This window comes from Urtica dioica, chromosome 6 (genome assembly GCF_054948205.1).
Source record: "Urtica dioica subsp. dioica isolate 48M chromosome 6, U.dioica_male_clone48M_v1_H2, whole genome shotgun sequence".
Classification (NCBI taxonomy): Eukaryota; Viridiplantae; Streptophyta; class Magnoliopsida; order Rosales; family Urticaceae; genus Urtica; species Urtica dioica.
Window position 1 is genome coordinate 32,433,228 of NC_142761.1, and position 24,910 is coordinate 32,458,137.

General features: G+C 44.8%; 1 protein-coding gene across 1 annotated transcript; it reads left to right on the forward strand.

The window, feature by feature from the left end:
• Positions 1 to 200: 200 nt before the first annotated feature.
• On the forward strand, positions 201 to 2,030 carry LOC149393693 (ammonium transporter 1 member 1-like). The gene has a single exon (XM_089616799.1). It carries the CDS (start codon positions 288 to 290, stop codon positions 1,797 to 1,799), a length of 1,512 nt encoding a protein of 503 aa, XP_089472925.1. The 5' UTR covers positions 201 to 287; the 3' UTR covers positions 1,800 to 2,030.
• Positions 2,031 to 24,910: the final 22,880 nt, after the last annotated feature.

The following is a 24,910-nucleotide window of genomic DNA, read 5'->3' on the forward strand; positions in this document are numbered from 1 at the left end:
ATCTCCTTAACAGAATCCTTCTAGTAATCAATTTAATCAACCAACGTTTTCTTTCCATTCCTAACCCCAAATTATTCCACGACAACAATATCAATAAATAAATTTCCCTATAAAACAAAACAATAAATAAATAAATAAAATAAAATAAAAAACAAACAAATTCTCTCTCTCACACGGTCTATATATAGATATGGTAAATACGCACCCTATATCCCTCTCACATAGCCGTACGTACTCTCTCTCTCTCTTCTGAAACCCTCTTTCTCTCTCATTGGCGCAGACCAGCCATGGCATGCTCGACGGGAGATCTGGCGAGGTTTCTCGGAGCGAACGCGACGGACGCCACGGCAGCGGCGACGATGATCTGCACGGCGTTCAACGCCACGTCGGATCGGTTCACCGACACGGCGTTCGCGATCGACACGACGTACTTGCTGTTCTCGGCGTACCTGGTGTTCTCTATGCAGCTCGGCTTCGCGATGCTCTGCGCCGGCTCAGTCCGAGCCAAGAACACCATGAACATCATGCTCACCAACGTCCTCGACGCCGCCGCCGGAGGACTCTTCTACTACCTCTTCGGCTTCGCCTTCGCCTTCGGCGGACCTTCCAACGGCTTCATCGGCAAACACTCCTTCGGTCTCCACGACGTCCCTAACCAGGCCGCCGATTTCTCCTACTTCCTCTACCAGTGGGCCTTCGCAATCGCCGCCGCCGGAATCACCTCCGGTTCGATTGCAGAGCGGACTCAGTTCGTGGCTTATCTCATCTACTCTGCTTTTCTCACCGGCTTCGTTTATCCCGTCGTCTCTCACTGGTTCTGGTCCGGCGATGGCTGGGCCGCCGCGTCGAGAACCGACGGAAACCTATTATTCGGCTCCGGAGTCATTGATTTCGCCGGATCCGGCGTGGTTCACCTCGTCGGAGGCGTCGCCGGGCTTTGGGGAGCTTTAATCGAAGGGCCGAGGATCGGGAGATTCGGCGACGCTTCTAGAAGAATCGCTCTCAGAGGACACTCCGCGAGCCTCGTCGTCCTCGGAACCTTCATGCTCTGGTTCGGATGGTACGGATTCAACCCTGGCTCGTTCCTGAAAATCTCTGCCGTGTACTCCGGCGGAGGAAACTACTACGGCCAGTGGACGGCGGTCGGAAGAACCGCCGTGACGACGACTCTCGCCGGATGTACCGCGGCCTTGACGACTCTGTTCGGGAAGAGAATCCTCTCCGGCCACTGGAACGTCACCGACGTCTGTAACGGACTCCTCGGCGGCTTCGCCGCCATAACCGCCGGTTGCTCCGTCGTCGAGCCTTGGGCGGCGATAATCTGCGGATTTGTCGCCGCGCTGGTTCTGATCTCCTGCAACGCGCTGGCAGAGAAGTTGAGGTACGACGATCCTCTCGAAGCCGCGCAGCTCCACGGCGGTTGCGGCGCGTGGGGCATCATCTTCACGGCGCTCTTCGCGACCGAGAAGTACGTCGGAGAAGTGTATCCGAACAAGGCCGGCCGTCCGTACGGTCTGTTCATGGGCGGAGGAGGGAGTTTATTGGCGGCTCACGTGGTTCAGATTCTGGTCATCGTTGGCTGGGTCTCGGCCACCATGGGACCTCTGTTCTTCATTCTCCACAAGCTCAAGCTTCTCCGAATCTCAGCAGAGGACGAGATGGCTGGGATGGATCTCACGCGCCACGGTGGATTTGCTTACGTGTACCATGACGGTGACGGTGATAACGGCAGCGATAAACCAACCACGTTCCACCTCAACCGCGTCGGACATAACGGCACCGGTACTCCGCCCATTTAGTTATCTGTTTTTTATTTTTCTATTATTAGGGAACCCAGAATTATTGGATTCGGAAAAAAAAAAAATTTAGGCTCCACGTGGTGAGATTTAATTGGAGAAAGCGAGTCAATAATTCTGGTCTTACTTCTATCGCATCTTTTATTTATTTATTATATTTTATAAATTAATGTCGATGTATTGAGTGGTCATTGTTATGGTTTGTGAATAATGGATTTTCGATTAGATTTTAAACTAGCTCTCTCTCTCTCTCTCTCTCTCTCTCTCTCTCTCTCTCCATATATGAAAAGAATTGATGATCTTTGGTTGGTGTTGGTTCGGTGCCTGTTGGAGATGATGACTGATGAGTAAGACCGTTGACTATATATGCACACTCTGATATTCGCTCTTTTCACATTGAAAAAATACTAAACTTTCTCCAAAAGAAATAATAAATTAGAAACGCGTTGAATTTTTTAATTTATTCAGTAGAAAAATATTATATTGTTTCGACTTTCGAGTGGGTTGGTTTGGGTTTAGTTTGCGTTGGATTTCGTTAATCTTATTATTATAAGGTTGATTCGCGCTGTTTTTTTTATCCGCAAAGAAGAAATAAATAAACCAACTTGGTTTATTTATTCACTTGGTTACTTTTACCAAGCGAATGATAAGAGCTGAGAAAAAACAAAGTGAGTGATAATAGTTTGAGGCAAGTATGTGGTTTTGCCAAGAGTACCATTGGATATGGTGGTGGCTGTAATTTAATAGAATTTGGTGTTTAGTGGAAGCAATATTTTTCAAATGGGACCCAATATTTTTGGAGGACTTGTCTTTATATGAGATTACTGAGAAACTTCAATTTGGGAACCGTTGAGTCTGAAAAAGACACAGCCTGACGCCATAATTGTGGAAATGTCAATAACAAAAAAAGTTGATAAATAGAGTCACATGTGTGAAATATACTGGATAGAAACGATAGAGAGATATAAAATAAAAATAAACAAAGCATAATGTGGATATGAAAGACCTACAAAAAAAAAGTACTTTACGAATTATTATAGTAAAATAAAAAAAATACAAGAGGTATAGGCGGGTTGCAAATCAGTTACCATGCGGATCTACATAGATTTGAAAAAAGAAAAAAAAAATATTGTGGTATAGTTTTTTGTGATTTTATGTCGTAATAGTGTCGTGTTTAACGTGTTTTTGAAAATATGCAATATAACTAAATCAGACTATTTATTAATCGTGTTTGAAACTTAAATTCAAATCCGACCATTTTTTTTACGAAACCATATCAATTTAAATTAAACCATTAATCATGCTAAATTGTTAATTTACTCGTGTTTTAATTGGTTTTACTCATTTAGACAAATTAATTACATCTACATTAATTACATCGAGAAAAATGCGTTTTTCATTGTCCACCTCAAAGGATAATCGTCACTCCTTCCATGGCATTTTGATAGAAGAGTAAACACCTACCACTGACACCATTAAAAATGCAAATTTCAACAAATACTAGGCTAACAGAATAGCAAAGACAATATATAATTGAAAAATAATTAAACTGTGCTTAACACACAACCTAGCACATAATTCAATTAAAAGCGCCTAATCATATTCTAATTTCAATGATAACCAGAAAACAAACTTCTATATGTCCAATTCGTCGAACGATGAAAATTCTCACATAAAAAAAATAAATGATAGTAAATTTTTTTTTGCTATCATGATCAACATTGATAAAAACTCGTTGTTCGTAAGTAAAAATCCATTTATGCAATCATATTTACAAGTGAATAGTAAGAATCTAAATAAACAAAGAAATTTGTATTAAATGCCAAACTCATGTCGTTCTCTACTTCCCTAACTAAATTCTACCAATATTTTTGAAGCTCAACAGCTTTAACTTGGATTTCTAGCACCCAAAAATCAACCACAGAGAGAAAAAAAAAAACATAAAGTTCAAAATATTTGGGAACAGTTATGTTAATTGTTATGCCATTATTTTTCCATGGTGTAAATAACACATGAGAGCAAAAAATGATACATCAAGTCCATACACAAGGCCCAACCCACAAGCAAACTCACGCGCAAAGCTCTGAGTCAACACTCATAAAATTTCTTACAAAAGACTCTCAAAGAACGTTTTCAAGCTAGAATTCTTGGAAATATTCAAGACAAAGCCACAAAAATGATCATCCGGTCGACCAAAATAAAGAAAAGAACACCCGGCCATCTTCGCTCGGCTAAGACTACCCGGTCGTCTTCACTCATCCAAGACCACCCGGTCATTTTCACCTCGCTATCTTCACTCGGCTAAGACCACCTGGTATTCTTCACTCGGGCAAGACCACCCAGTCGTCATCACCCGGCTGTCTTCACTTGGCAAAGAGCACTCGGTCGTCTTCACTCGACCAAGACCACCCGACCGTCTTCACTCGGCCAAGACCACCCTGCCATCTTCACCACCTAATCAAGTACTTTTCACCAAACTCTTGGCTCCTATAAATACTCCATCCATTCACAACACAAGGTAAGTCTTTTCAACTTGTCAAAACTCTACAAAAATCACACTACAACTCTTTCTCTCTCTCTAGAAAACATAGAGACGAGTACAAATCATTCACTAAGAACACAATACAACACGACTAATGTTTAGCGTCGGAACACGTGCCGATGGAAAAACCTCCGCATCCTTCTAGATTCACATTTTCTTATGGTTAGGTGAAGGTACAAGGATTCGAAGACCCGGCGAAGAACACGAAGAATGTGGAAGATCCAAAGACCCGGTGACTCAAAGATCTGAAGACCCGGACACTTGAAGATCCGAAGAACACGAAAAACACAAACACGTGAAAAACACGGAGAATTTGGAAGATTCAAAGGGTTGAAGACTCAAAGCAACAAAGACTCAAGAACTCAACAACGAACGCGAAGAACACGATGAACGCAGAAGATCCAAAGACCAGGAAACTCAAGGACCCGGAGACCCAAAGATCCGAAGAACATGAACATGACGAGAAGAGAAGAACTTCACCAAACCCAACCTACGTGCGGTCATAAGGTCCGGGCCTAGATCGAACCACGGACGGTTCTTAGTGCTAATCCAAAAATACAATTAACATTTTGGCGCTAGAAGGAGGGGTTCCCGAGAACAACCACGGGCTCTCCACCAGCAAATTGACTTCCTCCGCGGAAACCATAAAATTCACTGACAACAAATGGCTAGCCACTTAGCCATCTCTGAGGGCGGTGCCCCTCCAACGGGAGGCGTTGCACTCAACAATCAGGCTCGAGCCCGCCAAGCTGAAGAGAACAACGCCCATCGAGACGAGGCTCACCCCGTGCCCGTTCGTGACGACCGAGACACACGAATGGAGCGAATTGAGACAAGTCTCTTCCAACTTGCCAGCATTGTTGGGAAGGATCGGAGGCTGCAGCACTGTCGTTGAAGACATCTTCAACGATCAAGACGAGCGAGACGCGCCGAAGTATATCCCATTGGGACCCAAGATGCAAGACTTGGAGCAAGGTCCCAACAACGACCACAACCCTGAAGAGGAAGACCTCGAGCCCCGCCAAGAGGTTAGCGACGACGCTCCTGACCCGACTATTCGTGACATTAGGCTCATTGTCCTCACGGAGGCGAGAGAGAATCGTGAGCGTCACCGAAATCACGAGATGCATGAGGCTCGCGGAACGGTGGTTGATCCAAGGTCACGAAACCAGCAAGCTGCCTCGCGAAGCTTTCATTCCTTCTCGGAGGCAAGAACAAGACAGTCGCGTCAATCCGCTTTCGATCGCATAAGCCACAGAGAAAACATGGCAGATAACGCCGACGCTTTTATCAAACAAAAAAAGATAGCGCCGACACTCAGAGATTCACGCCACCAAGGCGCGTCTATGACCCGAGGCCCGTGCCCCGCCATGACGAGGACATAAGACAATAACTCAATGCTCTGTGGGAGATTCCATGAAATATCCCCCCTCTCGAACCAACAAATCCCCGAGCGGGAACAGGACCAATCCCGGCCAACCCGACTCCATTACACATTGCATCTCTCAACCAAGCGTCAAATGAGAGAGGACGCACGACAAGAATTGACCCCACAACGACTCCCCCCCGACTACACATACATGATGACCTTCTTCCAAGTGTTGATGGACGAAGTGCGAGTTCTACGAGCTGCTCAAACCTTGACACCCAACATCCGCGGAATGATGGAGTACATCCCATCACCTTTCACCGTGGAAACCCTGGCAGAGGACTTTGCGCGTGACTTTCGCCTCTCCATCACGTCAACCTATGACGGGAAAACCAATCCTCTTCCTCATATCCAGCATGACCTTATGTGGATCAAGGTGGGGAGACACTTGCCTCACCTTGAGTGGCCCCGCCTATCAATGGTTTCTCAAGCTGAGGCCTGAGGCCATCCAATCTTTTAAAGAGCTACAACAAAGCTTCCTTGATCGTTTCATCGGCTCTAGAGAACGAAAGCTTGGAAAGAATCATCTCCGCATCGTCCAGCAGAGAAGGAATGAGTCTCTGCGCGAATACCTATCGAGATTTACTGAGGAATCAAACAAGGTCGATAGCTTTGAAGACAACGAAGCTATTTCGACGATCTTAGATAGATTCTAACTTGGAGGCTTCATCGACTCCATGATCAAGAAGGACCCGAGGATAATGACTAAACTCATTACCCGAACCGAAAATCACACTACTCTTGAGGAGTTCATTCATGGCCGGAGAGTTAACGACCATGGAAAAGGGAAGAAGACGAATCTTAGGACCAACGAAGGAAGAAGGCAAGAGCTGATGCCAATGGTCATCCCCCGACTGACCCAATGTGTGGCCTAGTGCACAAATTCCAAGATCAGGCCAATTTCACTCCGTTGAATATGAGGCCTGAAAGAATCTTCGTACTAGCTCGCGAGAAATTCAAATCCCCCAAACCTTTGAGGATGGAACCGGGTAAGAGAGACAGATCAAAGTATTGCCAGTTCCACAAGGATAACATACACTTAACGTTATTGCGGCTACCCGAAGACACGAGGCGCAAGCTACGGAGGTAGGTACAATTATTAACGATATTTTCCTCCTTTTACCTAGGTTCGATAGCTTGGATTTTGTGTTTCATCCTCGTGATTGTAATAGGGTTGCTCATGTTATGGCTAGTTGTGCTTTCAATTTTGATTCGGGCGCCCGTTGGTTGGGATCGGCCCCTCCTAGTGGTGTTCAAGAGGCCGTAAACGACCTTCGTGGTATTAGTCCATGACGTAACCACAGTTTTCCTCCGCCACTTAAGTGAGGGTTTTAATGATATTTTCGCGTGGTGCCGGCCACGTTTTAAAAAAAAATATAAAAGAAAAATAGAAAACTCATGTAGATAAATGCACAGGAAGAAATAATAAACATACACGAAAATAGAGATCACTGATCACCGCATATAGGAAGTAATATTGAGAGAGAGAATGAGAGAGGTATTAAAATGTGGCACTTCCAGAATTTCCACTCTTTCAATAAATAGATAGAATAAATACAATTACTAATCTTCTTAGCACTCTCAAACAACTCATTCTCAGTAAAGATTTTCCTGTGATATATAAACATTCAGCGTCGAAGTCAAGAGGCACCATAAGAATATTCTTCGGAAGTTTCTTCCCCGAAACGGAATGCTTCCCAGCAATGGAATGATTCCCAATTTTAGAGCGCTTCTTCTTCTTCTTCTTCTTCTTCTTCTTCTTCTTCTTCTTCTTCTTCTTCTTCTTCTTCTTCTTCTTCTCAAATGTCGTCGAGGATTGCAGGAAGATCATGCTCAACATCTTTCTCCACAATAGATTTCTTCTTCATAAACTTTCTCTTATTCAAACCTTTATTTTCTTTCTTTTTCTTTTCTTCTCTACAACCTTCTCCTTCCTCTTTTCTCCAGTATTCTTCTTCTTCTTAGGCAACAAAGAAGACAACAACACATCATCTTCAAAAATAACTTTCTTCTTCTTTGATGACTTCTGAGCAACAAAAGCCACAGACTGCGCAGGTGCCTCAACACTTCTTTCTTCAACAATCCTATCAATTTCAACAACTTGTTCAGAAGGAGTGTGGACATCCTTCTCGACATCAGGAGCAATAGATTGAACAGGGTTCTCAACATCATGATCAATCACTACATTGGACAAACCAAAAATGCTTCCAATCACATCATCATGCACTAGGAGGATCAATTATATTCATAAGGGACTCAAGACTGTAAAAAAATCCATGATCACTTTTACCTCATTTCCAGACCTATCTTCTAGGTCTTCTTCATCAACAGCATTACCAACCATAACCTCTACATTCTCTTCAACAACAACACCATAACCAGAGGCATTAGGATCAGAGTTACCTCTAACCATAATATGAGACTCATCGAGAAGAGAGAAGGTGGAGTGATCCTCGGTGGGGACAAGAGGATTCTCTTCTTCAGTCGACGTAGAGGAGGGCACAATTTCCTCATCGGAGGACTCGTTGGAGGTCACACTACCGGTGATATTAGCCATGGAGAAACCAACATTACTTGGCGCAAGATTCATGTTGGTTTTTCGAGCAATGATCTTTTCCTTGTGAGTGGGTGTTTCCATGGAAGATATACCTCCAGACTGACCATTGGCATCTTTTCCAGGAGGCATACCCATCTCACAAACACCATGCATGTTTATCTTTGCCTCAACAGCTTTCTTCATGACATTCTTCTTCTTTAGAGTTTTCTTCACAGGAAAAGAGGTCATGGCACCCCTTATTGTTCCAACCATCTTCAAAAAGTGCAGAAGAATGTGTGAATATTCAAATAAAAGGAAGCCGCAAAAAACTTCCTTGAGAAATAAATCGTCCCTCGCGTGAGGTGACAAGAGAAACTTCCGCGCTTAAAATGATGGCTATAGGAAGTTGGGCCAAGTGAAAACAAAACACAAATCAATAGAGGAAAACACATATAATTTAGGCATAAATGTCGAATGGGCCAACCATAACACTGGGCCCATGAGAGAAAATGAGAAATACTTGAAACGCTGCCGTATAGTCAAATGAGTCAACTTGATAAATGGACCCATGAATAGCAATACAATAATACTAGCCTAGTGTTAGGAATATTGCCCACTAGAAAATGATGATTACTAAATAAGATAATAAGTTTTTTTTATTAGCATCATATGATTAGTGGGTGGAGGTCAGATAACATTCAGAATCAATAACAACTATCATCCATAGTCTCCGTATCAAACTGACTCGCATGCTGGGCATCCGAGATCGGGCGGTGAACTAAAACTTGGTCGATGACTGATATGTGCCTGGAAAGCCTTATCTAAATTAATATATGTGGAAAACAAGTGAATGTTGATCATTTAGTGGGAGCATTCTGCACTTGTGGTAAGTGTACGACTCGGACAGACCTTGCCTGTAGATGTGTCGTTTAAGGACCGTTACGACACACTAGCCAGGGTCACAAATGATGGTCACAGTAATGCTGGATCTTAATCCTGAAGTGATCATGGAATTCTAGGTTGTGTTACCGGGTTTTTCATTCATCACGTTAAAGGCCAATGAAGGTTGAATAAATGGATGTTTTGGGAACTCGGGTCATGATTGTAGAAGAAAGTGGTTTACAGATACGGAATCAGCCTTCTTGAAAGAAGGTTAATGTTCTCTCACCTAAGGTTTGATTCCAGAACCGATTGATTGTGCACACTTCCGAAGTTGGCTTACGCTCGGTTGAATCTTTCACTGGGGAAGCAACGATGCTTAGGACTTATATGTAACGAGAAAGGTATAACAGAACAAATTGACCTATCTCGATACGGGCAGAACCTGAGAGTTCAATCTTAGCTTACACGGTGGAGTATTGACTAAGATTAGACGAATTGATCAAAAAGAGAAAGGACTTTTTTTCGTCTTTTTGATCGGATTTGTTAAGCTTCTACTACTAGGTCCATCGTCCCTGATTCGGCTTCGATAAAAGGTGGATAAGAACGTTAATATAATAGTATGTATTATTATTATAATCTCACTTTCTGTAATAGTGATTGACAACATTAAATTCCAAAAAGGGTATTTTGGGAATTAAATAAAGATTTATAGTAAAGCTGTTTATTTATTGCTAGATCAAGTAAATAAATTTATTATTTATTGTTGGACAAGTAAATAAGTTTTTAATGGGCTTAAATCTATTGGGCCTCGAAAAAGATAAAAAGTCGCCTACCCCCTACGGTGTTGAACGTTTTTTTCACTGGTGTGGTAACCATTATCTTTTCTATTCCTAAAATATAGGAGAATAAATAGGAGATATATTTTCCTATATTCTCTCTTTATATATTTAGGCTAAATATTAGGAGAATATTTAGGAGAGTATCTAGGAGAATATACTTTCCTAGATTTTCTCAACAGAAAATATTTTATACTGTTGTATAAAATAAAATCCTAGATATTGATCTGATGGATGAGAGGAAAAATATGATTCACTTATTGAGATCCAAGGGCTGAGATTTAATCCACTAGTGTGAACACAATAAAAGGAAATAATATCTTTTAGAATGTTATGGAATATTCTATAAAGATACTTTTTAAACTGCTATAAAAAGAGGGTTGATGTGAAGCAAAATTGAACCTAGAAGCCATACAGCTAAAAACGCCCACATACTCTCCTTTGTGGCCGTGTTCTTGCTTCTCCTTCCTCCCCTGAGCATTGCTTCAATTCCATTCTTAGAAATAAGAAAGAAAGATCGGAAACACCCTGTTTCCAGATCTAGTGAGATATAACGAAGCCCACTCTTTTTGTCTTATCTTCCTCGAAGATTACGTTTCAGAAGATTTTGGTGTCATCACATCGAGTCCTTGAAGGAGGAGTTCCAGATCTGATCGTGCGGAGGCTTGTACGTTGAAGACAAACACGGTTTGTGAAAGCTTTCGGTTCGTGAGCCAAAAACTGTAAGTTTTCTTAAACTCGTCTTTTACCTGATATGGTTGCTTGATGAAGTTTCTTATGATTAATTAATTAAGTAATCTAGATCTTGTTTAATAACCATGTTAATAATTAGCTCTTGTTAGCGTAATTAGTCTTTTCCACATTTAATTGGTTATTTAAGGTGCATTAATCACCAACAAGTGGTATCAGAGCTAGTTGATTACTTAATTAATCGATTCGTTCTAGTAATTAATTTTAATATGGCTTTTATGAATTTATATTATGATATGTTATTCATTCAATTCATAATGATATGATATGTGAATTGTGATTCGTGGTTGATTTTTTATTCTCGCTTTTCTAAAATTGTTGTTAAACCCGAAATTCAAAGGGTATAGGATTTTTGTAATTTTATTTAAAATACTTGATGTAATCCGATCATCGTGAAATTCGGAGGGCTGACTACCCACTGCGAGATGAGATGATGGTCCGAAGCACATCCCCATCGGAGTTCCAAAGATTCACCTTTGACGAAGAAGACGAATTTTGTGACATCCTTGTCACAAAATTCCGCCTACCCCTTAGATAGGAGTCTCAGATTTTTTGCCCCCATGACAAGTGAGCTAACTTGTTGAGCCCTAACATGGCAAGTGCGCTCAAGGATTCGACCGGGTCAAAGTCCGTTAGCTCGGTTGGACCAAAAAGGCCCAAACCGATTTTTATAAAAAAATTAATTTTTTGATGTTTTATTTAAATTAATTATATGGGCTGGGCCCTAATAAATGTTATTTAAAACATGAAAAATAAATGATCAAGGACATCGATTTATTTTTTTAAAGGCCAATTGTATTGGGCCTTAATCATTAAATTATTTTTTGACAACTATGGAAAAAAATAAATAATCTTTGACATTGATTTATTTTTCACTTGAGACATAGAATGTGCTCAATAAGAATCCATGAACTAATGTGATTGAGTTCATGAAGTTATTTTATAAGAATCAATTAGGATACGATCAATCCGAATCAAAACCATATATGTTTTTTCATGCTTGTTTAATTAATTGCTTTGCCATGTATGATATATCTTGAAAATTGTTTTGTGGATTATCATGGGCTTTCATTTATTATATGTAACTGATCTAATATGATTAGAATAGTTTTTAATAAATGAGTTGAATGGAGCGGAGAAGCTTTGTCATCAAGCCGATAAGAGGCTAAGCTTGTGGGTTAATAAAAGACTATGTCTTCCCTCCTCGCTGGAAGCTTTTTCTGTGAAGGAATGCTATTAGGATAATCAAGACTAGATGTCACGATACCCCTAATCACTAAGCTATATCGAAACTTAATTGTTTTTAAGGGTAGCTTAGAAATACTCGAGTTTTTAATATGATTAGATAATTCGAGTGGATCACCTAGATGAAAGTGAATGCTAGGAGATAAAAAATAATAATAATGAAAGTATATTGAGTCGTAGACCTCCAACATTTCCATAACACCGTGAGGATGAAAGATCCCTGCTTGATCGACGGTCTTTTAGACATGGTGATCTGCTCCTAAGGACAGGATTTTCTGATTCCAATAACAAGGTTGTGTCTCTAGCGATAGGTGGGGGAGTTGAGTTCGACGTGTACTTGCTAAGTCAGTGCCTTCGGGTGATACTCTTTCTGCTGAAATGTTGGGTTGACTCATTCGTGAATCCTTGACTCGCTGCATTAAATGTTTGGGATGCAAAGCGAGCAACCCATATTGAACTCACCCGTAAGTGCACTAGCACTAGGATGATTGCGGGAACTCCTGTGAGGGATCATGTCATGAAAATGACTAATTACTTCACAGAAGCTGAGCTCCACGGGGCTTTGATGGATGAGGTCACTCAGGTGGGAATTATCCTGAATTCCCTTTCGAGTGATTTCAAACAGTTCACCTCGAACTATATCATGAATTATTTGACGTTTGGGCTGGTTCAGCTATTGAATGAGTTACAGACTTTCGAGTCTATCACTCGTCAAGGAAAGAACAAAGGATCAGCTCTGTATGCTGGCAAAAGTTCTTTGCCTAACTCCAAGAAAAACATGTCTTCTGGAGCTGAGTCATCAAAGGTACATCCTAGTACTTCGAAGGGGAAAGCTCCTGCTAACAAGGAAAGGAGAAACTTTAAGAGAAGTGAAAAAGGAAAAGAGAAGAAGCATGAAATGGTGGGCAAATGCCACAACTGTAACACTGAAGGCCATTGGAAGATGAACTGTCCTTTGTACATAGCCGAACTTGAAAAGAACAAGAAGAATGCTGGTAATGTATCGAAAAATTCATGATATCCTAAATTTTTTTTTCAAGATAATTATTCATGAGGATACATATATTCTTGTTGTAGAATAGATCTAGAGGACACGATGGTGTTGCCGAGCTTGCTGAACAATGTCGGATTCTTGTTGAGAAGCTCATGCTCCAGCTAAAGATCTAAAATTTCCCGCTAGTTTTATTACTTTCATTTTTGGATTTATTTTTGAACATAAGAGTTGTGTCACAAATAATCCGAGGTTTTCTGGATTGTAGTCTTTTATGACTATTCTAAATAGGATGAATCTTTTCTTTCTTTTTGTTTTATTACATTATTTATGAATATATGAATGTGTCATTAAATATTTCTCTACTCATATATGAATTGCCTTTATGATATTTGAATATGCATAAATGCTTAAGCCTTAATTAAATATAGAATATGAAGGACCGTGTTTGCGTTCATTAACTATATAGGTGCACAATATTATATTATCCGAGTTAATAATCTCTGTTATATTTTAATTAGCTTTTATTGCTTTATTACAATTTCTATTATAAATATGTTTTATGAAATAATAAGACTATTTGTTGGAATTGATCAAGGGTTAAGAAAAGATTTAACGCTTCTAGCAAGCGGCAGAAAATAAAATTTTTCTTTTAAACAAGTAAAACTATTTTTACTAACCTAGACAAAGAGGAAGCACATGTTTATTAATAAAACTATCTAAAACCAATTACACGTTTACTTACCTTTATGAAGCTTGATCGTTGAAAAGCTTTTAGAGGTTGAATCGCTCGTCTCCCAACGCAGCTCGTTTTTCTTCGTTCTTCGGGAACTCGAGTAACCACAAAAGTTTCGATCACATAAATCACTCGAGGTAAGAAGGGATTAGTGTGTGGGCACTTTTAAACACGACGACTGAACAACAAGTCTTAGAGTCGAAGAGCTAAAATAAACACTAGGTCAAATGTGGACCTAGGTGCAAAAACAAAAACGGAAAGAACTAGAGCGAGACGGAGATGGGCGGCCAAGGTTCTAGAGAGAAGCTCTCAATATTTAAAACTTTGGGATAGGAAAAAAATGAGAATGAGATCCCTATGTATAGGAGATGAATTACCTTCAACAAGTTAGTTTCCTCTTCTATAGAATATCACATATTCATGAGCAAATATTGCGCTTCCTTCCCCTTAAGTCACACGGCCAACATGTCTTCATGACACCTTGGATTTGTTTCCTCTTTTGTTTTGCTTCTCTCTTGCCTTGTGTATGCCGCCCATATCCTTTCCTCATAGAGGAAATTTGTTTCCGCTTTTTCTTTTGGCAAGTATCTTCATACATCAATGCACAAAATTGGTCTCCTTTTTCTCCTTGGGTTCGACGGCCAACACCTTCTAGAAGGTGCTTCTAGATTTTTCTTCATTTGTCCATGACAACATAAGAAAAGCCCATTAAGAATTTTCAAGTAAAATTCCATGAAATGAAATTAATCCTCAAGGCCCAAATATATTGAAATGGTGGTGTGGAATCTTTCATTTGTCATAATATGACAATGTCAAAAATTTATTGACATTCATTTCGTCCTATGTCCAAAAAGACAAAAATACCCTTTAGTCAATTTTCGTAAAACGTGTCTCGTTCTTGTTGTTGTCGCACAAAAATGAACAACTATTGAAAACCTCGGACGGTTCGATCCAAGGCCGGACCAAGTGATCGCACCCGGGCCGAAAACGTGAACTTGAAAGTCTCGAGCTAGGTTCTCTCCGATCAACCCGCCTCTCGGGAGAGGTAGGGGGTGAGGAGGAGGAGTGACCGTGCCTTGGCTGTCGGCTGCCTACGTACCCGTGCGTAGGATCAGGTCAGAACGTAGTTCAGGCGTGAAAGACGCAGTGTGAGGCGTAGAAACTTGGTGGAGAAGCGTACTCGACGAAGGAGACGGGGCGCGAGGAGTCCTTGGCGGTGACTCAGAACCTCGGAGGTCGCGGATGCGTCTAGCGTTTTAGACGCGTGAGGGAAACTCTAGTTGAGATCCTTAGGGGCGTGCTTGAGCACCGAAGAACGTTCGGTCAGAGGGAGCGACGTCCGGGAAGTTCCCGTGAGTGCTTCGGAACCTCTGAGAACGGGAGAGAGAGTAGAGAGAATGCTTCAGGCCAAAAATGGCATCAAGAGAAGCAGAGAAGAGTTAGAAGTCGAGCGTGTCGATATGAGATGAAGAGATGATTTTCCCCTCAATGGGAAGGGGTTTATATAGGTGTTTGAGGACCCTAAGGAGGCCCTTCGGCGTCCATGTGGGACTAGGAACGCACCCCTATTCAAGTGGAGGCGCACAAGAGGCAGCGGCGCACAACGCGCGGCGCGCGGCGCGCGGTCTGCGCTGCTCAGCGCGCGGCGCGGCCTTGGCCGGGCGCGGAGCGCGACCCGCGGCGCGTGGGCAGCGCTGCTCACTGCGCGGCGCGGCGCGCGCTGGGCTTCGTCTCTGCGGGCTTTTCGCGATCGTCTTGCTTCCGGGCCCGTTGAGATGCTTGGTATTTCGGGTCTTGGACAGAAATGTTTGTTTGACGGGTAGGACTCGAGTCGATGCTCGACTCAAGGAGCGAAGCTCGACTCGAGGAGACCGGCTCGAGGCTCGACTCAAGGAGCGAAGCTCGACTCGAGGAGACCGACTCAAGGCTCAACTCGAAGAGCGAGGCTCGACTCGAGGAACCGACTCAAGTCTCAACTCGAGGGGCTAAGCTTGACTCAAGGAGTTAAGAGTTTGGATGAGGGTTTGGAGGCTTCCCGCTCTTCAGGACCTCCGGCCTGACCATCGGCCCTTTGAGCGACGTACCTTCTCGGTGTCTCGGGTTTTCCGAAAACGACCGACAACATTAGCCCCCCAAGTTCGTCGCTCGGGAGGTTCCCAGCGATGAACTTTTTGTTCTTTTAGTTGGGTGTTTGAGGAACATGTTTGCCAAGTCCCGTCATCCAACGAAGTTTTTTTTTTTTTTTTTTTTTTTTGGCGCTGCCGCGCGGTCTATGCAGCGCGACCCACCCGGCGCGCGGGCTTGGCGCGCGGGCTTGGTTCACCTTGCGCGGGGGAACTCCGAGTTTTTGGAGTTTTTCTCCGTTTTTTCTCCTTGTGGGAGTAGGATTTCGACTCCTACCCCCTAGGAGTCTATACATAGACGCCCCCTCTCTTATTCCCCCACTTTATTTTTTCTCTATTTCTCTACGCTTGTTTCTTTTTTTACGTTTGCATTATGGGTGTCCATCTCCTTTTCTCAACTGAGAGTCCCGAGATTGATTTCTCTCTTCGCGGGATTAGGGGAAATTCCTCTGCACGTGGAAGAGAATCCAAGCGGAGTAGAGCAATGGCTCGAGGAAGGCGAGCTGGGCGTGACCGTGCCCGTTGCTCAGCCTCAAGAAGAGTGCGCGCCGGCTGGGTGTGAAACAGGTGGGGGGTTCGATCATCCCCCGTCCGGGGGACCTGCCCCTCGTCTCGTGATCAACTTAGTTGGCGAGGGGGTTCGCGACAAAGCCTGCCTCGGCTTGCCGCAGTCCGACTTGGACCCTCATGGCGCGCCGGGAGATATTGCGGGCGTGGATGCAGTGACTCCGCTAGAGTCGGTCCTCGACGAGATTGACTGCGTGGATGACTTTGGTCCCGAGTCTGAAGATCCTGAAGGTGATTCGGAGACATGTCCGGGGGCCGAAGGCCTCGTATCGGAGTGTCCCGAGGCGCCGTCGGCTGCTGCCGCGGCCGTGCCGGAGGGCAGGGGCCCTTCCGTGGAGCCAGGAGGTTCTCAGCCCGAGACCCCTGATGCAGAGGCGATAGTATCGGCGAGGTCGCTTGCTAGGATGGAGTGGTATCCCGAGGAAGGCTTTGCTGCTCCCGAGGACTTCGATTGTTCGGGGGTCGATGCTTCGAGCTCGCTCACCTACCGAACATTCATCGGTCTCAGGGAGGCATTCGCCGTTCCATCGTCCGTGGCACTTCTCCGTCCCTTACAAGGCGACCGTCCTTTCCGCCCTCGCCGTGGGTTTGCCGCAGTTTTAGTTGCGAGTCTCAACTGCGGGTTGCGGTTGCCGTTTCAACCCATCGTTCAGTAGCTTCTCGCCCGTCTGGGGGTGCACGCGTGTGAGATGAGTCCGGCATTTTACCGCATCGTGGCGATGTGCCACATGGAGTGGCATTGCCAGACTGAACGGGTGATGACCGTGAACAACTTTCGTAATCTCATCGCGGTCTTCCCTGCGCCTGGGCAACCCAGTTTCTTCATGGCCCGCAATCGCCGGAACACTAAGCTGATCATGGACTCAGAGAAGTATAACTGGCGACCCTGGGTGTGGGTCTCGGCAGAGGCTTTTGGCGATGCGCCGCTCCGGTTTGGCCCCTTGACCGAGTTTTCTGCTGACGCAGGGGCCGATGATCTTGACTTCGTGAAGGAGATCCGGGGAATGTCGGAGGCTCGGAAGGCCGTCGAACGATTTCGTTCCCCGGAGCTGATGGCTTCCACTGGGTGGTTCCCACCGTTTCCACCTAGCCATAGCGACAGTCAGCGGGCGGAGAGTGCTCCCAGTGCCGCATCATCTCTCTCGAGCGGCGGTCTTCAAGGTATGTCGTCGTTTCGCATTTTTTGTTTTTGTTCTTAGCTTAGGGTTTTGACTTTGTCGCTTTTGTAGTCTCTTCGGTTAGGGCAAGGGCTCGAGCGCGTTTAGCGAAGGCTTCTCGGGACCCGAAGTCGTTGGCGGCGGTCCGTTGTCGGATTGCTGCGCGGAACGGTCGGGAGAAACCCGATACCGATCATCGGACGGAGAGCGGTCCTCGCGCTTCTTTGAAGCGACCCTCCTCCTCGGCTTTACCGGACACGTCTTCGGACTCCAAGCGCGTAAACTCGATGATCGACGTGGAGGCTGCGGAGGTTAGGGGGGAATGTTCCCTGGGCCTTGCTCAATCTTCGATGAAGATGTGGAAGAGCGTCGTGGCCAGCAATGACGTGGAGTTCTTCCGTCACGGCGTTTCCGATGCACAGAGTGTAAGTTTCTCTTGCTTCGTTTGTTACGAACCTATCTTTCGCTGAATTATCTTTTTGCCTTCTCAGGTGCTTGCTCGAGCGACCCGGGGCGAGAAGATCCTTCACGACCTCATCAAGCGGATGAGCCGTGCCCAGGAGGAGCTTGCTCAAGCGAAGTCTCAGCTGGCCCACGCCGAGCGAGGTTCTCACTCAAAGGCAGAGTTTATGAGTCTCCGCGAGCAGCTTTAGGAGGCTCGCGTGGAATTGGGAGTTACCCGCGGCAAGTGCGACCGTGCTCAGGCGGCGGTGGCGAAGATGGCTGAGGAGCTAACGACGGAACGTCAAGCTCTCGAAGTGGCGACTCGATCAACGGAGGTCTTCTGGAGCGAGGCGCGGGACCTTCGACGCCAGTTGGAGTCGCGCACAGAAGAAGTTGGCATTCTCCAGGGTCAGCTTACATTGAGCGAGGCTACCCGTGTTCGAGCGGAGCGCAAGCGCGACTCCTTGGCGGAGGAGGTGGCTCGGGTCACCGAGGAGAAAGCCGCGGCGGAACAGCTTGCGTCCGACCTTCAAGACGACTTTGATGTCGGAGTCGAGGAGGTAAGACATGCGGCGGCAGTGGAGTGTCGGGACGCCACAGCTGCCGAGAATGTTTCTCGGGGGGTCACCTTCCACTTCTTCGACTCGTTGTTCCCACCACTCGACGGGGCCGATCCGGTAGACGGCGATCCCACCGAGTGACGTTTTTTATTTTTCTCGCGCAAGTGTTTAGCGCATGCTTTTTAGGTTTTTCCATTCAGCGCACTTGTTTTAGCGCTTGCTTACTAGGATTTTGAGGCAGTTTCCCCTTTCTTTTATGAGAAGTTATTTATTTTTATGAACGTTTTTGCTTATTCGTTTGTCATGGCATGTTTTGATAAGCAAGTTTTGTGTCAACGGTCTTGCTAGCTCTTTCATCTCAGCAAAACGTTACTTCGGGTGCGCCAACCTATTGAGTGGTTTGCGTTCCGTAAGCTTTTTCAGCTGTGAGTCAGCCATGCTACGTAGGCGACTTGCATGCGCCGGATTGCGCCACGTAGATGTCTCATGTCGTGTCAGGTAGGCGTCCTGGTTGCGCCACATAGGCGTCTTAGGTGCGCCATGTAAGCGTCTTAAGTGCGCCATGTAGGCGTCTTAGGTGCGCCATGTAAGCGTCTTTAGTGCGCCATGTAGGCGTCTTAGGTGCTCCATGTAGGCGTCTTAGGTTGCGCCATGTAGGCGTCTTAGGTTGCGCCATGTAGGCTTCTTAGGTGCACCATGTAGGCGTCTTAGGTGCGCCATGTAGGCATCTTAGTGCACCATGTAGGCGTCTTAAGTGCGCCATGTAGGCGTCTTTGGTTGCGCCGTGTAGGCGTCTTACGTGCGCCATGCAGGCGTCTTAGGTTGCGCCATGTAGGCGTCTTACGTGCGCCATGTAGGCGTCTTAAGTGCGCCATGTAGGCATCTTTGGTTATGCCATGTAGGTGTCTTAAGTGCGCCATGTATGCGTCTTTGGTTGCGCCATGTAGGCGTCTTATGTACGCCATGTAGGCGTCTTTGGTGCGCCATGTAGGCGTCTTAGGTTGCGCCATGTAGGCGTCTTAGGTTGCGCCATGTAGGCGTCTTAGGTTGCGCCATGTAGGCGTCTTAAGTTGCGCCATGTAGGCGTCTTAGGTGCGCCATGTAGGCGTCTTAGTGCGCCATGTAGACGTCTTAAGTGCGCCATGTAGGCGTCTTTGGTTGCGCCATGTAGGCGTCTTATGTGCGCCATGTAGGCGTCTTTGGTGCGCCATGTAGGCGTTTTAGGTTGCGCCATGTTGGCGTCTTTGGTTGCGCCATGTATGCGTCTTACGTTTTTTGGTGGAGCGTGTTATTTTGAGAGTTTCGTTACCATAGCTAGCCCCCCAAGTTTTTGGGTTATAAGTTAATTTTTGATAACCAGAAAACTTGCACAAAACGAAATTTGAACGGAAAACTCGAGTTTTATTACTTTTGCGAAAAACTTGCGAGAAATTTTAAAATCCTAAAACATTGGCTCGTAGGCCTTATTGAAAATAGGGAATAAAAGCGATAAAAATGCGGAGAACGCTAGCTACTGGTAGTACTGCCTCAAGTGCTCCGCGTTCCACGGGTGGCGAATCGGAGTTCCGTCCGTGTGCTCGATGTAGTATGTCCCGTCGTGAATGACTTTGCGGATTCTATAAGGACCTTCCCAGTTCTGGCCTAGGACGCCGGCGCCTTGGACTTGTGTGTTCTGGAACACTCGTCTGAGTACGAGGCTCCCGACGGCAAATGTTCGCCTTTTGATCTTGGAGTTATAGTATCTTTCGACCTTGCGCTTCTGTGCGGCGAGGCGTCTGAATGCTCCCGCTCTCTTTTCATCGATCAAATCCAACTCAAGGCGCATGGCCTCGTCGTTGTCCGCTTCGTCGAACGTATCTACTCGGAACGTGGGTATCTCCGTTTCGATTGGAACCACAGCCTCGATCCCGTATGCGAGGGAGAATGGCGTTTCGCCGGTGGCATTTCGTGCGGTCGTCCTGTAAGCCCATAGGACGAACGGCAATTCCTTGGCCCAGGCGCCTTTCTTGTCTTCGAGCTTCTTTTTAAGGTTGCTCTTGATAGTCTTGTAGACTGCTTCGACCTGGCCATTGCCCCGAGGATGACGCGGCGAGGAGAAGGTCTTGCTGATCTTTAGTTGATCGCAGATATCTTTTACTCGCGCGTTGTTGAATTGTGCTCTGTTGTCGGTCACAATCGAGGCAGGGATACCGTGCCTGCATATGATGCTTTTCCAGATGAAGTTTGTCGTGTTTGCTTCAGTTATTCTGGCAAGCGGCTCGGCTTCTACCCACTTAGTGAAGTAGTCAATGGCGATAATGGCATACTCGTATTGCCTTGGCGCTCTAGGGAGTTTACCAATGATGTCCACGCCCCACTTAGCAAAGGGACGTGGGACAACGATGCTGCTTAATGGGGTCGGAGGCTGTCGCGGAATTTCCGCGAAGTGCTGGCATTTATCGCAACGCCTTGCCCATTCGCAAACATCTCGCTTCATGGTAGGCCAGAAATAGCCTTGCCTAAGCGCTTTGAGCGCGAGGGAAGTTCCAGCTGTTGGAATTGATCTAGGGTTTAAGAAAAAGTTTAACGCTTCGCAAAGCGGCGGAATTTTAAAAATTTTCTTTTCAAGTAAAAACAGTTTTTTACTAACCTAGACAAAGAGCAAGTACATGTAATTAAAAACTATTATGAGTATAGAAGTTTACTAACCTTTCTTGAAGTTTGAACTTTGAAGAAGCTTTTGGAAAGTTTGCAACGCTCGTCTGCCCTCGCAGCACGTCTCGCTTTCTTTCCTCGGCACCTCGAGCAACCACGAAAGTTTCTATCACTAAATCACTCGAAATAAAGGAATTAGTGAGTGGACACTTTTAAACACTACGACTTAAGAACGAGTCTTGAAGTCGCAGAGCTAAACACTAGGTCGAATGAGGACTTAGGTGCCAAAAAAAAATCAAAAATAAACTAGAGAGAGAGAGAGGAAGGGGCGGCCAAAGTTCTAGAGAGAGAGTCTCTCAAATCTCTTAAACTTGGATGAATGAAATGTGTGGAATGAGCCTCCTATTTATAGGAGAGGTCTCACCTTCTATAAGTTAGTTTCCTCTTCTATAGAATATCACATATTCATGAGCTAATTTCTCTATTTCCTTTATTGAGTCACACGGCCAACATAGGCTTCAATAAGCCTTGGATTTGTTTCCTATTTTGTTCCATGCCTTGCCTTTGACTCTCTCTTGGCCGATTACCCTAAAGCATCCTCATGCAAATTTGTTTCATCTTTTTCTTTTGGCAAGTATCTTGATACATTTATGCACAAAATATTCTCTCTATCTCTTGGGTAGTAGGCGCCCAACATGTCTTTAGAAGGAGCTTCTAGAAGCTTCTTTATTTGTTCATGAGAACATGAAAAAAGCCCATTAAGAATTTTCAATAAAATTCTTATGAAATGAAATTAATCCACAAGGCCCAATAAGACTAGTATTGGCCGAGTGATGACCTTGTCAAAAAATTTATTGACATTCATTTCATCATATGTCTCAAAAGACAAAAATACCCTTTTGACAATTTTCGTTCTTGTTTTGACTTAGCTTCCAGTTTAACTATTCCTACCCGATGTGATTCGTGACAGTGACCTCATGGACCCAAATGAACAAAGCTTGAGCTAAACACTTGGACTCAAAAGTTCACAAACCTTTTCCAAGTTTAGCTTAATGCCAACTGACTCCACTAAAGAGTTGACACTGACAATCTCTCGGTTCAAATGAATTTATTTTCTACTCAAGAATTCAACCTAATTATGATGAATTTATTATCTATGTTTACCCTTCATGAATGTCCATCAGCTAGTCGGGATTTACTAAATTACCATTTTACCCTTCTAGCTGTTATTTCCTCAACTCCTTTGTCGCTTGTGAATAAGTTAGAAACAATGTATTGAAGAGGAGCTAACAAGTCACATTGTTTCATCCAAAAGAGTCAGGACTCAATTTGGACACTGGCCAGTTCATTTATTCACACTCCAAGGAACAAAGCATGAGGTGACATACATTGCATTTCAGCAATCTTGTACATGAATTCCATATCTATGAGAACTTCACAAAGTTACTCATGACATTCTCACAACTTAGTACTTCACAAATAGGCCCTGTTCGGAATCACATAGTGAGTCCGAACTCTGACTTTCTCAAATGAGAATACTAAGGTGTGAAATGGCATGTCTCATTTCAGGATTAAGGTAAGCATGATGCAATTCATACATAGTGACTTCGAGACATAAGAGGTTAAATGGTTTGTTCTTATCTTGTCTCTAGAAGTGCACTGGTCAATTCAGTACCTTCGGAAGATACCTAGAAGAACTATAGAGTCTTCAACTCTCAATGCCTCATAACCAGACATCATAGATTCTTCTAACAATCGTACTGAGGTCAATAGTCATTTGACCCTAAGATTGCGAATATATCATTTTAAGCAAACTACGACGAGTTTGTTCATGCAAATCTACATTTGTCTCTTCGTAAGTTGTTAAGTTTGTTTATGGACTAAAAGACTAAGGTTTTATCATAAATCTTCAAACAAAGAAAGAATGAATGAACGTTTCAACTTTATTATTAAATGAATAGGCAATTACAAGCAAGAGTCTTCATGAGACTTTATTACATCAAATGTATAAAATAAAGACTACAACTCTTCTTGTGGGCACCATTGACAACACCAGTGGCGTGGTTCCCACAGATGCCCTCATGAATTTCGCGGAGGACTTTGGTCGACTCAATGCTATCGAGGCATCGAAGCAGCGGTGTTGAGTAACCGCGCTTATAGAGTATTCCCTCACGGAGCGTGTATTTGGATGCTAAGGCCCTCAACTTATCGGCTTCTTTGCGGTCTTCGGAGAGTTCCCCTCTTCGCAGAAACTCGACAATCGAGTGCATCCAAGTTGACTGAGATGTCACCTCTATGGCCCCGATTTCGTCTCGGGATACGGATGGCCGTGGGAGAAATTCAATGGGTATGGTCCCCAATCCGTCTTCATCGATGCCGGATCCGAGGCGAGCAAGTGCGTCAGCCTCTGAATTCTGTTCCCTCGGTATTTGGTGAATCTCGAACCAAGAGAAGGCATCGAGTTTGGAGTTTGTCTTAGCCAGGTACGCACCCATATTAGGTCCCTTGGCGGTGTAATCTCCTTTTACCTGGTTTACGATCAACTGTGAGTCGCAGTGTATTCGCAGGTTACGGGAGCCGAGCTTCTGAGCTAGCTCTATCCCTACAATGAGCGCCTCGTATTCGGCTTCATTGTTGGAGGCTTGGAAGCCGTAGTAGAGGGCGTATCGCAACCTTTCCCCGTCGGGGTTAATCAAGACTATTCCGGCGCCAGCCCCCCGAGCATTAGATGCTCCGTCTACGTATAACTCCCAGATGGGACCCGTTGGGTGTACCTTCCTTTTCCGAGTTAACGCATCATCATTTAGCTCAGTTTCTGCTCTTCCCATATCGGGAGTATAGGAGAATTCTGCCACGAAGTCGGCTAAGGCCTGCCCCTTTATAACCGTTCTTGGGTGGAACTCAATCCTGTACTCGCTCAATTCTTGGGACCAGATCGCCATGCGAGTCGATGTTCCCTTTTGAAGAGCTTTACCGATCGGATGCTCGGTTCGCACCGCGATTGGGTGAGCTTGGAAGTACGGCCGTAGCTTCTTAGCTGCCGTTACGAGACCCAGAGAAAGTTTCTCAATCTCGGTGTCGCGCGTTTCCGCGTCGAGTAAGGGTTTGCTCACGTAGTAGATCGGCCATTGGACCTTGCCTTCTTCGCGGACAAGGACATCACTTACAGCTCTTTCAGAGACGTCGAGATATACGTATAGCGTCTCGCCTTCTCTTGGTTTAGAGAGGAATGGTGGGGACCCAAAGTAAGCCTTCATTTCCCGGAAGGCACTTTCGCATTCGTCCGTCCACTCAAAGTCGTCCGTCTTCTTTAGAGCTTTGAAGAACGGTTGACACTTGTCGGTGGCTTTAGACACGAAACGTGTCAGAGCGGCAATCCGACCGGTCAGGCTTTGCACCTCTTTGACTCGTCTTGGCTACTTCATTTCAAGGAGTGCCTTGATTTTTTCCGGATTCGCCTCTATGCCTCGTCGGCTGACGATGTATCCGAGGAATTTCCCGGATTTAACACCGAACACGCATTTGTTGGGGTTGAGCTTCATTTTATATCGGCGGAGGATTGTGAACATCTCCCTTAGTTTGTGTACGTGATTTGTTGCCAGTAGGCGCTTTTAACGAGCATGTCATCCACGTATACTTCCATTGTCTTGCCGATTTGATCGGCGAAGATCCGATTTACCAG

Coding starts and splice junctions, on each gene's coding strand:
- LOC149393693 (XM_089616799.1), top strand. CDS start 288: ATGGCATGCTCGACGGGAGATCTGGCGAGGTTTCTCGGAGCGAACGCG.